The 13,340-nt window shown below is 43.0% G+C and overlaps 1 protein-coding gene across 1 annotated transcript; it reads left to right on the forward strand.

Annotated features, from left to right (window-relative positions):
• Nucleotides 1-754: 754 nt before the first annotated feature.
• ARPC5 (actin related protein 2/3 complex subunit 5) lies at nt 755-10,348 on the forward strand. The gene is made up of 4 exons (XM_005893088.3): nt 755-1,087; nt 3,325-3,397; nt 5,669-5,845; nt 8,956-10,348. The coding sequence occupies exons 1-4, from the start codon at nt 945-947 to the stop codon at nt 9,016-9,018; spliced, it is 456 nt and encodes a 151-aa protein (XP_005893150.1). The 5' UTR covers nt 755-944; the 3' UTR covers nt 9,019-10,348.
• The last annotated feature ends 2,992 nt before the right edge of the window (nt 10,349-13,340 follow it).

Here is a 13,340-nt window from a genome sequence, read left to right on the forward strand (position 1 = left end):
ACCCCAAATTCCACAGGTTCATCCCAGTCCTGCCACCGGACCCAAACCTCTCGCTTCTCCCCAATTTATGATACCTAGGTTCGAGTTCTGCAGGTGCAGTCGCTTGCCATTACACAGCACTGACACATAAGATGTGACCTTTCGACTCCGTCCTTGGGGACCTCAAGCTGGCCGCGCAGCGTAGTTCCACACCCGAGAAAGGGGCCTCCCGGCTCGGGAACGAAGCCACGGGGAGTACACTGTCCGAAGCGAGGTCTCTGACAATTCGAACGAGGCTGAGCGACTGGGCGTGCATCACTCCGCCCCATACTCCTGCCAACTGCAGGAGACTTGGTCCGGCAACCAATCCATCCCAGTTCACGGGTAAGTCCGTGCCAGCCGGACCTTAAGCGGGACCCCGATGACAGGCTGTTGACGGCGGCGGCGGCAGCAAAGCCAAGGCCACCTGCCCCCAGCGCCCATCGCCGCCAACCTAAGACCCCCCCCCTCCCAAGACTGGACCGCAGAGAAGCGTTTCTATGGAAACCCCCTAGGGATCACGTGACGCACCCGGAGGACCAATCGCCTCTTACCTCTGCCGGCGGCTCCGCTTTCGGCCCTCCCTCCTGCCCCGCCCCCTCCTGCCCACGCCTCTGTCGCCCCGCCCCGCCCCTTTCCCGCAGAGAGTCCGCACATGCGCGCTGCGTCCAGCGCGCTACCGCCCCGGCGCGCCCCGCTGTGGGGCGCGTGGGGGCGGCGTAGGAGGGTCGAGGAAGGCGCGAGCCTGAGGAGGAAGGAGCGCGGCCAGCGCGCAGGCCCAGAACCACCCGAGACGCGGCTGCCGGCTACGCCTCTGAGCGGAAGAGGGAAGTGGAGGCGCCAGTCTGCGGCTTCCAGCTGGGGCTGGGCTTGCTAAGGTCGAGGCAGCGTCTAGAGGAGGCCTCGGCCGCCGGTCCGGAGCGGGGATGTCGAAGAACACGGTGTCGTCGGCCCGGTTCCGGAAGGTGGACGTGGATGAGTACGACGAGAACAAGTTCGTGGACGAGGAAGACGGGGGCGACGGGCAGGCCGGGCCCGATGAGGGCGAGGTGGACTCCTGCCTGCGGCAATATCCTTCAGTTCGCCGGCCTTCGAGCCCCACCCGACCCGGCCCCTCTTCCGGGACCCCGCTGCGGGCAGGGCGTGAGGGCGGGGACCCCCGCATCCGTGGGCTCCCTGTCGTGAGTGGGCAGGAGGGCTCTTCCATTTCTCCCGAGACCCCCAGGTCCCGCCCTCGGAAACTTGCCTTCCGCGCGCCGTCCACGCCCCCGATTCCTCAGGTTGCGCCGGGAGTTCTCGCCTCCCGGGGACCGGCGGGGACAGCCGCGCCCTCGCAGCTCTGGTGCCGATCAGTCGGGGAGCTGCAGGGCGCTTAAGTGGTCCTCTCAGATCGTATTTACCGGGTTTTCATTAGCACCCACGTCCGATCGGGAGGAGCGGGCAGTTTTCTTCAGTGATTTTGTTTTTATTGTGGTGGTGGTTTTGTTGTGGCAGCGTTATTTCACGCCGGGAGACATGGGGCGGCTTGCAGAATTGAGGCCCTTCTGTCTTTTTAAGCCTGTGGGCTTTTTTTTTTTTTTTTTTTTAAAGAGGAAGGGATTTGACAAAATACAGGTTGCACAGAGTTGGTTAACCAGGGGAAAGGGAATGAGTACAAAACTGCCCAGAAAGAAGCTGGAAGCGTTTTACCTGCTAGACGGAAAATGCATGTAGAGAATCCCTGGAAATATTTTAAATAAACCCCAAAGAATAACATAGGAAAAGGTGAATCATTTGTACAAAACCGAATCATTTTGTAATGCTGGAATCGTTTCCGTTAAGTTAAAATGAGGCTGTCAGTTCCTGGTTTGGGTTTTGCATATTTGAATATTCATAACTTTGAGGGAGTATTTGCATCAGATCTTTTTTCGGAAAAATGTGAATGTTGCAATAACCAAGGCTGTCGTTTTAGAGATTCTCAATTACTGAATTCACTCATTTCTAATTCTTCTTGGGTGTATTCATAAGATTAGGAAGGCTCTTTAGACTTTCCTCATCAGTGGCCTATTAAATTAAATGGGAAAATACATGAGTGAAAATATTTGGTAGCAGCCACAGCTGGTCTTACAGGCACCTAAAATACAGCATTAAACATTTATCAACATACAGATGTTTCTTTGATTTCCGTGACTCTCACAATCAGCTGTTGCTGTTTTGCATTATTTAAAATACTTAAGTGTTTGGGGTGGAGGGGAGCGGTCTCATAAGTGAGCCAATCTGCAAAGGGCATGCTCCTCTAGAAGTCCATTAAGCCTTGAAAATAACAGCCCGCCACCAACCATAGTTTTTTTAGTCAGACCTTTTTCTTTAGAACATAAGTGGTGAAGATTATTCTGTGTAAAAACATTCTTCGTGATGCATAAATAATGTTTTGTGAGACTAACTTTTTTTAGGTGACCTGTGATGACTCCTCAATGGTACTGCTGTATGTGTATAGTGGATCTGCTCTTTAATCAATTCATCATGAAATATAAAGATGCTGTCTCTTCTTGTTTCAACAAGAAGAGACAAGCCCTGATCAGGCACTAGAGATGGAGGAACAAGTGAACTCTGTGAGGTTTTCCTTTTAGGGCAATGACTGTACGTTCTGACAGTGTGATTGGCCTTCTGTTCCTCATTCTTGCTAACTCACTGGTGCTTTCAAAGCAAGACTAAATTTAATAGATGTGGCCTAAAGCAGTTTGAATGACCTTTATGAAATATGAGAAAAAATATTAAAAAACAGAAAAATTAAGCTGCCACCTACAGGTCATTATTTTATCTTCTGTAATGCCTCTTATCATCAATATTGAGAGATTGCTAATGTATATCATTCAGATTGCTAGAGTAGTCTGCCAGCACTTTTCTACCAGCATTTCAGTTAATATAGAATATAATTCTAATCAAAGAATAGGCGGACAGGCTGTTTGATTTGGGGGCCTAAATAATTCTGATATATATTTTAAAATATCACTCTGGATAATGTTTGCACATGTCTTTTACTGGAAAATGAAAGGTTATTAAGGTGCTCAGTTAATAATTAGAGCCAAGGGTGAAACAGTTTTTGCCTTATTTTTTAAAAATTTAATGCTCTCTTTCGTTTTCAGTATTTTATCTTTGATTGACATCCTTGAAACAAACATGTTGAATTTTCCAGTATTGAACGCAGCAACCATAGTAATTTTTCTTTCTATGCATAACATCAAATCTTAAGAACCAGTGGTTCCTGGGAGTTACAATGCTTTCCTGAGGGCTCCCCTTTGCTGCTATCCCCTTAACCTCCATCACAGGAAACATGACAGCTGCCCTACAGGCAGCTCTGAAAAACCCCCCCATCAATACCAAGAGCCAGGCAGTGAAGGTGAGTCACAGACGACACGCGATCTCTGCTGGTATCTCAGTCTTCTTACCAGAACCCTCCAAAGTGTCACACAAGCAGCAAATGTCTTAACTGTTTGCCATCTTTGACGTAGAAGAGCTTAGAATGTAGTTTGATAAGTGGAAAACCTATATAAAAAATTAGTGCTCCAACATTGAGTTGTGATAACACTGCATGGTAGGTAGACTTGAGTTCTAATGACCGAGAGATCTGTGTGTTTGCAGAGGAGGCCACTCAGGTTGAATTTGAGCAAAGACTTGAAGAACAAGTGAAACTTTCACAAAATAAACACATGCTACTTGCTTTTGAAAGATTTTTTAAAATTCTACCATTCTCATAAAATTAAATCCTAATATTTAATTCTGTTAAATATTATTGAAAACTCAGAAATGTGGGGGAATAAAAAAGTAATTGTAATCCCACACCCATTGATAATTATTACTTTTTGTTGTTGCTATATGCTTATAGAGTTTTTCTATGAGTTTTTCTTTTAATTAAAATGGAATTTTATAAACTGCTTTTCATCTGTATAGCAGCATACATGAACAGCTTTACTTGGTAATAAGTTTATTTATAATTTTTAACATCTGTATATTGATAATCCTGCAGTTTAGTTATAGATAACCTTTCATCATATATTTATTGACTTTTTTTCCTGTTATAAATAGTACTGAAATGAACAATTCTTGGTAAAGTCTGAATTGTTTCCTTTGAATAAATTTCTGGAAGTGAATGGCTAGATTTTAGACTGCACATTTTTTAAGGCTACATATGGTATTGCCATACTACCTTTCAGAAAAGTTGTAAAATTACATTGCCTCTTAACCGTCTTTCAGTAATTCTTAAGAACCTATTTACTTAATTGTTTAAAGCCCAGATTAAATTCTGATGTTTAATTCTGTTAACTATTGTAGAAAAGTCAGAAATAAGGGGGAATAAAAATGTATTCGTCCATAATCCCACACCCAGAGCATTGACCCCCACTGTCCATAGCCATTCACGCATCCTACGAGCCCCAAGTATCTCCTTAGTTAAACACTAGTAAATAATAACTTAGGTAAATGCATAACTATTATCTAGGCAACATAATCTTTTATAAGAGGAAATATTTCTTTGGTTTTTAAAAGTGAGTAATGTCATTGAAATTTCAGTTTTACCACCTTCTGCTTTTTTGTGGGTGTTTTCTTTTTAATCAGAGCGTGTGGGTGGGAGGTTATAGCTCTCCATACAAGGATATTTTTCTAAACAGGATAATTGCATAGTCTTTAAATTGAAGACAGCAGCAGGTGGTAGAAGCATACTGTAAGATCATGGCGGGACAGGAATGCGGAAGGTATCACTTGTGTTGAATAGAAAGAGAAACATTGTTGAAAGGGGAAATTAAGTGTTCCCTGTACTTGGCTTGCTGGGTGAAAAGTAACTGCTGTTGGAGCAGTCTTTCATCAAAGAAAAAGATCATTATAAATGAAGACCACTCTAATGTTTATAGTCACTTGACTATAGATATGAAATGAAAATAAGTTTTAGAAACTTAAATTTTTATTTATTAATGACATTTCTGAAGGATGCTTCAGGGTAGAACTATAATTCAGTTTCCTTTTTTGGAGTCTTTTTTTTTTTTTTATTAAGTGAAATGTATTGATTTAATAAGTTGGTAATTTGTTACATCTATCTGTAAGCAAACCCTTTCAGCTGTACCTTCAAATACATCAAGAATCTGTCTACTTCTGACCACCTCCGCTGCTACCATGCTAGCCAAAACCAGCCTGTCTTGGTGCAGTAACTTCCAAACTGGTCTCCACTCTTCTGTCTCCTGCTCTCCCCACCCTCCCCACTTCTGCTGCCCCGGGCTTATTTTCAGTATGACAGCCAACTGGTCCTGTTAAAATGTAAGTCCAATTGCATCACTCTTCTTAGAACCTCCCAACATCTCATTTCTGTGAGTGGAGGCCAGAGTTCTCATAAGGGCCTGCAGGGTTTACGTGTTGTGTCTTCCGACTGCCTCTCTGACTTCCTGCCCTGCACTCCGCTCCAGCCCCCTTCATCTTCTTGCTGTTCCTTGAGCACACTGAACACACACTAACAGCAGTTACTCTTTTCTCTTCTGAAATATTTGCCTCAGATACACCCAAGGTTTCCTCTTCCTTTCTTCAGATCTCTGCCCAAATGTCACATTCGCAGTGCAGCCTTTCTAAAAACTGAAACTCCCCAACACAAAAATGAGTCTGAATGATCTTATTTATTTACCCTCAGGATCGCGCAGGCAGCATTGTCTTGAAGGTGCTCATCTCTTTTAAAGCTAACGATATTGAAAAGGCAGTTCAATCCCTGGACAAGAATGGTGTGGATCTCCTAATGAAGTATATTTATAAAGGCTTTGAGAGCCCCTCTGACAATAGCAGTGCTGTGTTATTGCAGTGGCATGAAAAGGTAAGTCATGAATTATGCAGTCTGTATGACTGGTTCCTTTGTGATGGAAAAAACATTGACAACCTCTAGCCTAAATACCTGTTTTGACTCTTTGGTTATACATTGGTTGTTACTACAAATAAATGCATGAAAATGAAAGTTTAGATTTATGCTTACTAGCCTTGATCTTGAGATGCTGATTTGAATTCTTTAACAACTGCCAAAAGGTAGAAAACCCAAGCACCCATGAACAGACGAACGTGCACGCATGCGTGCTCAGTCACTCTGCTCATTCGTGTCCGACTTTGCAACCCCATGGACTGTAGCCCACCAGGCTCCTCTCCATCAGATTTTTCAGGCCAAGCACCCATGAACAGACGAACGTGCACGCATGCATGCTCAGTCACCCTGCTCATTCGTGTCCGACTTTGCAACCCCATGGACTATAGCCCACCAGGCTCCTCTCCATCAGATTTTTCAGGCAAGAATACTGGAGTGCGTTGCCATTTTCTCCTCCAGGGTATTAGCCCACATCTCCTGCATTGCAAGTGGATTCTTTACCACTGAGCCATCAGGGATGCCCAAACAGATGAACAGCATCTGACACAGACATACAGGGAATATTACTTGACCAGAAAATGTTTATATACATGGTACAGCATGAATGAACCTTGAAAACATTATGCAAAGTGAAATAAACCAGATACAAAAAGACACAAAATACTGTGATTCCACTTACATGAAATATCTAGAATAGGCAGATTCATAGAGACAGAAAATGGATTAGAAATTACCAGTGCCTGGGGAGAAGGGAGACTGGAGAGTTATTGCTTAATGGGTACAGAGTTTCTGTTTGGAGAGATGGGAAAGTATTGTAAATAGTGGTGATGGCTATACAGTATTTGAATGTAATTAATGCCACTGAATTTTATATTTAAAGATGGCTAATGTGGCAAATTTTATGTTACATATTTTATCACAGTTTTAAAAAATGAAATCAGGAGTAGGATCAAGAATTCTTAATTTTTTTTTTCTGTTTTCATGCATTTTGCTTTGCAGTATAAGCAGATGCTGGTACACTATCCATCCCCCAGCCCCTCCTCTCCCAAATAAAATGGCTATGGAGGATTTTTAGCTTTAGATGAAAAATTGGTAAGGTAATTTTTAATACCCAGCTCTTACATTATATTGATAATATTTGAATAAAACCAAGCACAGATAAGGTGTATATTCTCTTAACATCTTACAGTTACCAAAAACTCTGTTTTTTAGAATCTATTGTCTGGATATCTGAGTGAAAACACTTATAATGTGTGAACAGGTAACAAAACTTGCTGTTTAACCTGGATCAAGTCACTTCATTCTTCATACACTGTCAAATAAAAATCCTAACCTTTGTGGTTAGGATTATTATAACTCACTTTTCCCAAGACAGCCCCAGTTTATGCCTGTTTCCAACATAATTATGAATAGTTCCCTGTCACTCTATGGTGTATCAATTTGGAGAATAATTCATACAGTCATCCTGTTCATGGAATACTTCCTGTTCATCAGCCACTGTATTCTTTTTTAATTGAAGTATAATTGCTTTGCACAGACACTACACTTCTAGTTTCTGTTTCACGTGATCCTTACAGCAACCCTATGAGATATATAAATATCTTTATTGTCCTCAGTTTACAGATGAAAGAGCCAGCTTTGAAACCTATCAGCCTAGTTTCAGTATAGTTTCGGGATCATACCAAACATTGACTGAGTACTTCTTGTATTCCAAGCACTTTATGAATGTTAACTCAATTAATCCTCATGAAAATACTAGGGAGGAATGCTAATTACTTCCCTTTTTTACATGGGGAACTGAGGCATGTGTTAAGTCTTCTTTTCTTCCTAATAGTCACCAGTTTTTGCCAGCCTTATCTCCTAAATACTTCTTAGATCATCCACTCAACCATCTCTAATGCAGCTGTTCTCAGCCTCTCTCACAGTTTGTTGCCAGGGTTTCCTAAAATGGTCTGTGGGCTATCAGTTTTTCCTCCCTCAAATCTGTTCTCCACCCAGTTGGCAGAATGATCTCTCTAGTGTCCAAATCTACCCTTGTAAGTCCCCTGCAGAACTGAGTCCAAATTCGCAGGTCCAGCCTCCTCTTCCATGTTGTTCTTCCCCATATGCTGTAGCAGTAAGCATAGAAATGTGTTATGGGAGCTGGACATACCATAATATTCCACTCTATAGCTTTGCTTATGCTTTTCACTCTGCCCCCGAGCCTCCTTACCTTTTACGTCAGTCTGTCACCTCCTCATCCATCTGATGTGTCATTTTCTCGAGGAAGCCGTAAGCTCACCATTCCACTTTCCTCTGCACCCTCAGGGTGTGTATACGCCCCTCCTCTGTGCTTTTCTAGCACCCAGAGCATAGCTCTAAATAGCCTGTGGATATGTCTGTCTCTTCCCTGTCTTGATGTGTTTGTTCACATTGGTACCCCCAGCCTCTAGCGCAGTACCCAATACACACAGGTGTTTTAGTAAGTGTTTTTGAGCACAAGTAAACCAGAGCTTCAGATTCCTAATACTTAATCACAACTTCCAATTTTTCCAGGTAATGTCAAAGCTCCTAAGTTCTTAGCTATTAAGTAGTATTTTCTTAGCTTGAGAAAAGAAAAATCTGACAAACTCTGAGTGCTTTAAACTGGAGCTTAGTATGGTCGAACCCAGTTTGAATTTCTTCCTGGCACTGCTGAGAATAAGAGCAGAATGAAATGTCCTAAATTTAAATTCATGGTTATATTTAAATTTATACCCTAACCCCAGCCCTAACCTGTTTTCGGCAAGAACATCATGCTGCAGATCTTGAAGACCATACTGTTATTTGAGAACAACACACGAGAGTATCAGCTAGCATCTCAGTAGAATGTGAGTGCCTGAGAGCAGGCACTCGGGAGGATTTTTGGTTGTTGCTGTTACTGTGTCCCCAGTGCCTGGCCCATAATAGGTGCTTGAGAAAAGTTGTTAAAAAAATTAGCGAATCCAAAATTAGTTCCTGCACACGCTCTTCCTTGAAGAAGAGTATTTTACTTGGTGTGAGAACTGAGCCTTTACGATTCTGTCAATACTGACATTTTGGTTTGTGTTTAGGCGCTTGCTGCTGGAGGAGTGGGGTCCATCGTTCGAGTCTTGACTGCAAGGAAAACCGTGTAGTCCGGTGGGAACTGGATTTCTCCCATGGGATGGGAGTTGCTGGTACCAAGACCAAAACAACCAAATGCCACCGCTGCCCCACGGGTAGCATCTGTTCCTCTCAGCTTTGCCTTCTTGCTTCCTTTCATATCTATACAGAAGAAAATTACATACATATCAGTTTTCCCTAAATGAAAATTGGGATAAGATAAAAGAAATATTTCAACGAGAGTGTGTCATGATCTCAGAATGATTTCAGTGATGTGGATACCAGTCTGTACATAGCATAATTTACACTCAGCTTCAATTGTGCAATTGTTCCCCTATTGGCTGGGTTTTCCTTTGTTTGTTGTTTGTTTTTTGGGGAGGGGTTTTTTGGCTTTGACTAATAGTGAGAAATTTGATCAGAATTGGAGGCCAGTTTCTTAACTCATTGCTAGCCAGGAAATGATCTATATATATTTAAAAGAAAAAAATTTGAGAGACTGTCAGCTGTTAACATTGCAAAACTGGACCAAACTTACCTTATTTAAACGAAATGCATTTCTGGAACAAGTGGTGGCTGAACACCATGACCAAGTCCAGCTCTGTTTCTGCTTCCCTCCAGATGATATGAGTTTAAGTCTGCTTCCTCCTCTCCGCATCCAGTAATTGTGGCCCTTAATTTCTGTGTGGTCACCCAGGGTACAGAGCAACAGATTTTGCTCTACACAAACGTATCTATAAAAGGCCGGAGCCTGTTTGGCACGAGCATAAACTTTGTTTTCCAATAGTATGACCCTATTTGGGGAAACTACTCCAAATCAGAAAAGATGTGGCAACTATGATGTAGTGCAAACTCGGGGCAGCCTCTGAATGAAGAGGCATTTTCTTCAGACTGATGGTAGCTGCCTTCAACATCATGAGATGTATAACTAGTATTTAATATGTCCTATAAATGTCTTCTTCAGTGTTCTTCAGGGTAATTGGGACCTCAAAGGATTTGGTTCGGATCCAAATACATACACATTCTGTATTTTAGGTCAGTGTTTTTTTTAAAAAAGAAAATACCACACATCAAAAAGTGTTTACTTTGTTGGACAAACCAAATGTGTTCTCAAAAAATGACCGGTGCTTATGAAAAATTATTATTGTTCAGTAGCTCTAAAACAAACCACCTGAATGCTTATGACCAAGCGGGAAATCAACGTATCTAGTATTTACATCCGACACCAGTTTTGTAATCACTGACTTGTGTGAAAACTGGTGTAGAAATTCTGTAAACTCTTTGCTGTTTTTGATACCTGCTTTTTGTTCTGTTTTGTAAAAATGATAATCTTGAAAAAATAAATCGTCAGTGTTGAATAATTTATTTTTGTCTTAATTTAATACTTATGAAGGCATAGTTAATGAAGAGGAAGGATTTCCTTCTTTACTACCAGGTTATTATACTCTTTGACAAGAACTAATTTTGCATAGAAGGTTTATATGACTACTTTATTCAAATATAGTAGAGAAACTGCTGCTGCTAAGTCACTTCAGTCTTGTCCGACTCTGTTCGACCCAGTGGACAGCAGCCCACCAGGCTCCCCAATCCCTGGGATTCTCCAGGCAAGAACACTGGAGTGGGTTGCCATTTCCTTCTCCAATGCATGAAAGTGAAAAGTGAAAGTGAAGTCACTCAGTCGTATCCAACTCTTTGCGACCCCATGGACTGCAGCCTACCAGGCTCCTCTGTCCATGGGATTTTCCAGGCAAGAGTACTGGAGTGGGGTGCCATTGCTTTCTCTGATGGTAGAGAAGAGGAGAGAGTAATTAATAAATGTTAATAATGAAGTGATTATTATAATCACTCACTCTGGAGTGATTCCATGGCTGTCTGGAAGCCTGATGAACACTTCCAGCTCCCAAGCTCTTTCTTACACCTATCATCTACTATCCTTATCTACTCAAGGCATTCTCTCTTTTACCACTACACCTGACTAGATTCCTATGTCAAGGCTTTAGAAATTTACAAGCAGTTCAGAGGGCTAGGAGTAAGAGACACTAAACTATAGATAATACAGGTGGTCAAGTAGGTATAACAACCACATACAAACTTTAAATGAAAGCAAGTGACATTGCAACAGTGGTGGCTTAGTTACTAAGTCGTGTCCGACTCTTGTGATCCCATGGACTTGGAACCTGCCAGGCTCCTCTGTCCAGGGGATTCTCCAGGCAAGAATACTGGAGTGGGTTGCCATTTCCTTCTCCAGGGGATCTTCCCAATCTAGGAATCAAACCTAGTTCTTCTGCCTTGCAGGCAGATTCTTAACTGACTGAGCTACAAGGGAAGCCCAAATGGCAATACTTTTTCATAGAATCCTTCTTAACATCTCTTTCATGACTATAGCGTTGAAGGAAATTCCAGAGTTCTATATTTTATAGTCATAAGAATGATTGTACTCAAAATTTGCCAACAGCTTTTCTCAGGAGAGATAAACTATGTAACAGATGGAACAGCATAGGTATGGAGTCAGAATGCATGCCAGCTGAAAACAAGTGGCTCGACTGATGTGTCTCAGCTAAACATCAGCCCAAGTGATGCTGACCATGACAAAGCACCATCATCAAAAGAGTGAGAGGAAGCATGAACTGTGGGAAAAAGATAAATGCTAAGGGGCACTCTGAGCACCTGTGCCCTTCTTCAATCCTGGTGGTTTTATTGTTTGTTTTTAACTATTTTTGTGTGTTTTGTCTTTGCCACTTTTAAGGGGGGGAAAATGGCACACGGACCCTTCGCTGGGTCTTCCCTGCTGGCTCAGTGATAGAGAAGCGGCCTGCCAGTGCAGGAGACACAGGTTCAATCCGTGGGTCAGCAAGACGCCCTGAAGAAGGAAATGGCAACCTACTCCCATATTCTTGCCTGGAAAATTCCATGGACAGAGGAGCCTGGTGGGCTTCAGTCCATGGGGTCACAAGAAAGTCAGACACAATTTAGTGACTAAACAACAACAACCCTTTGTTAGTCATTCAGTAACAGCACTGTTTAGGTAACAGTCACTTGATCGTAAGTATGATGATGTGTTAGAGAAATCCATCAACACACAGGTGAAATCCATCTGGTGATGGGGCAGATTAACTGAGTCTTTTTAAAGCATGTACATGTTCCCCGGGATCACACAGGACACACTGGAAGAGTAACGTCTGGATCTTGCTCACAAGTTGCTTTCAGCCTCATTGGGAAGTAAGATTGAAGCATTCTAAAGTTAATGTCATATAATGTAGTATTATGCCCCTTAACTGTTGATCCCGAGAAGGGCAAGCACCTGTCTTCCTGGGAGAACCAGCCGGGAAAACTGGCTGTCCCACCCCAAACAAAGACAAGACACGAAAGCAGAATGGTCTTTGGGGCCCCTTCCCTCCAGCTCCAGGGCGTTTCCCTGATAGCTCAGTTGGTAAAGAAACCGCCTACAATGCAGGAGACCCCGGTTGCAACTCCTGGGTTGGGAAGATCCCCTGGAGAAGGGATAGGCTAACCACTCCAGTATTCTTGGGCTTCCCTTGTGGTCAGCTGGTAAAGAATCAGCCTTCAATGCGGGAGACCTGGGTTTGATCCCTGGATTGGGAAGATCCCCTGGAGAAGGGAAAGGCTCCCCACTCTAGTATTCCGGACTGGAGAATTCCATGGACTGTATAGTCCATGGGGTCGCAAAGTCGGACACGACTGAGCAACTTTCACTTCACTCCCTCCAACAGGAGATGCTGTCCCTGACTTGTCATCCTTCTATCACTCACTGCCTGAACAAACTCTTGGGCCTGCTTCTTCCTCTAGAAGAAGTAGGAAGCGTGCTGCATGCCTCCTAGGCCAAAGCTTCCCAAAGAGGTGTCTGTTCATCCCTAGGGGTTCTGCAAATGAGTTCTCGGGAACCTGCCAGTTCTGAAGAAGATTTTAACGTGTCCCCAGGGACTTCCAGTTGTCCAGTGGCTAAGACAGCATGCTGCCAATGCGGGGGGGCTGGTTCGATCCCTGATCAGGAAGCTATATCCCACATGACATGACTGAGTTTGCTTCTCCCAACTACAAAGACCCCACATGCAGCACCTACAAGATCCTGTGTGCCGCAATGACGATCTAAGACATGGCACAGCCAAATAAAAAATTTTTTAAGTTTGAAGACAATTTTTTTTTAATTAAAAACTTTAATTAAAATTAAAAATGTGTCCTCGTTTCTTGGTGCTCCAGTTTTCTCACCTTTTAGAAAATGGGGCAGTAATAATAGTGTTGTAGGAATTACGGAAAGCATTTAGTGCCTCTCACACGTTTGGTTGAACCATACGAAACTGCTATCTTTGTAGGACAAGATGATGGAATAGTGGCAATT

The sequence above is a fragment of the Bos mutus genome, chromosome 16, assembly GCF_027580195.1.
Source record: "Bos mutus isolate GX-2022 chromosome 16, NWIPB_WYAK_1.1, whole genome shotgun sequence".
Lineage (NCBI taxonomy): Eukaryota > Metazoa > Chordata > Mammalia > Artiodactyla > Bovidae > Bos > Bos mutus.

Excerpts from the sequence above, each read along its gene's own strand:
- ARPC5 (XM_005893088.3), top strand. The coding sequence starts at position 945 with ATGTCGAAGAACACGGTGTCGTCGGCCCGGTTCCGGAAGGTGGACGTG. Across the intron at positions 1,088-3,324 it reads GTGGACTCCTGCCTGCGGCA|AGGAAACATGACAGCTGCCC; the intron begins ATATCCTTCAGT and ends AACCTCCATCAC. Across the intron at positions 5,846-8,955 it reads TATTGCAGTGGCATGAAAAG|GCGCTTGCTGCTGGAGGAGT; the intron begins GTAAGTCATGAA and ends GTTTGTGTTTAG.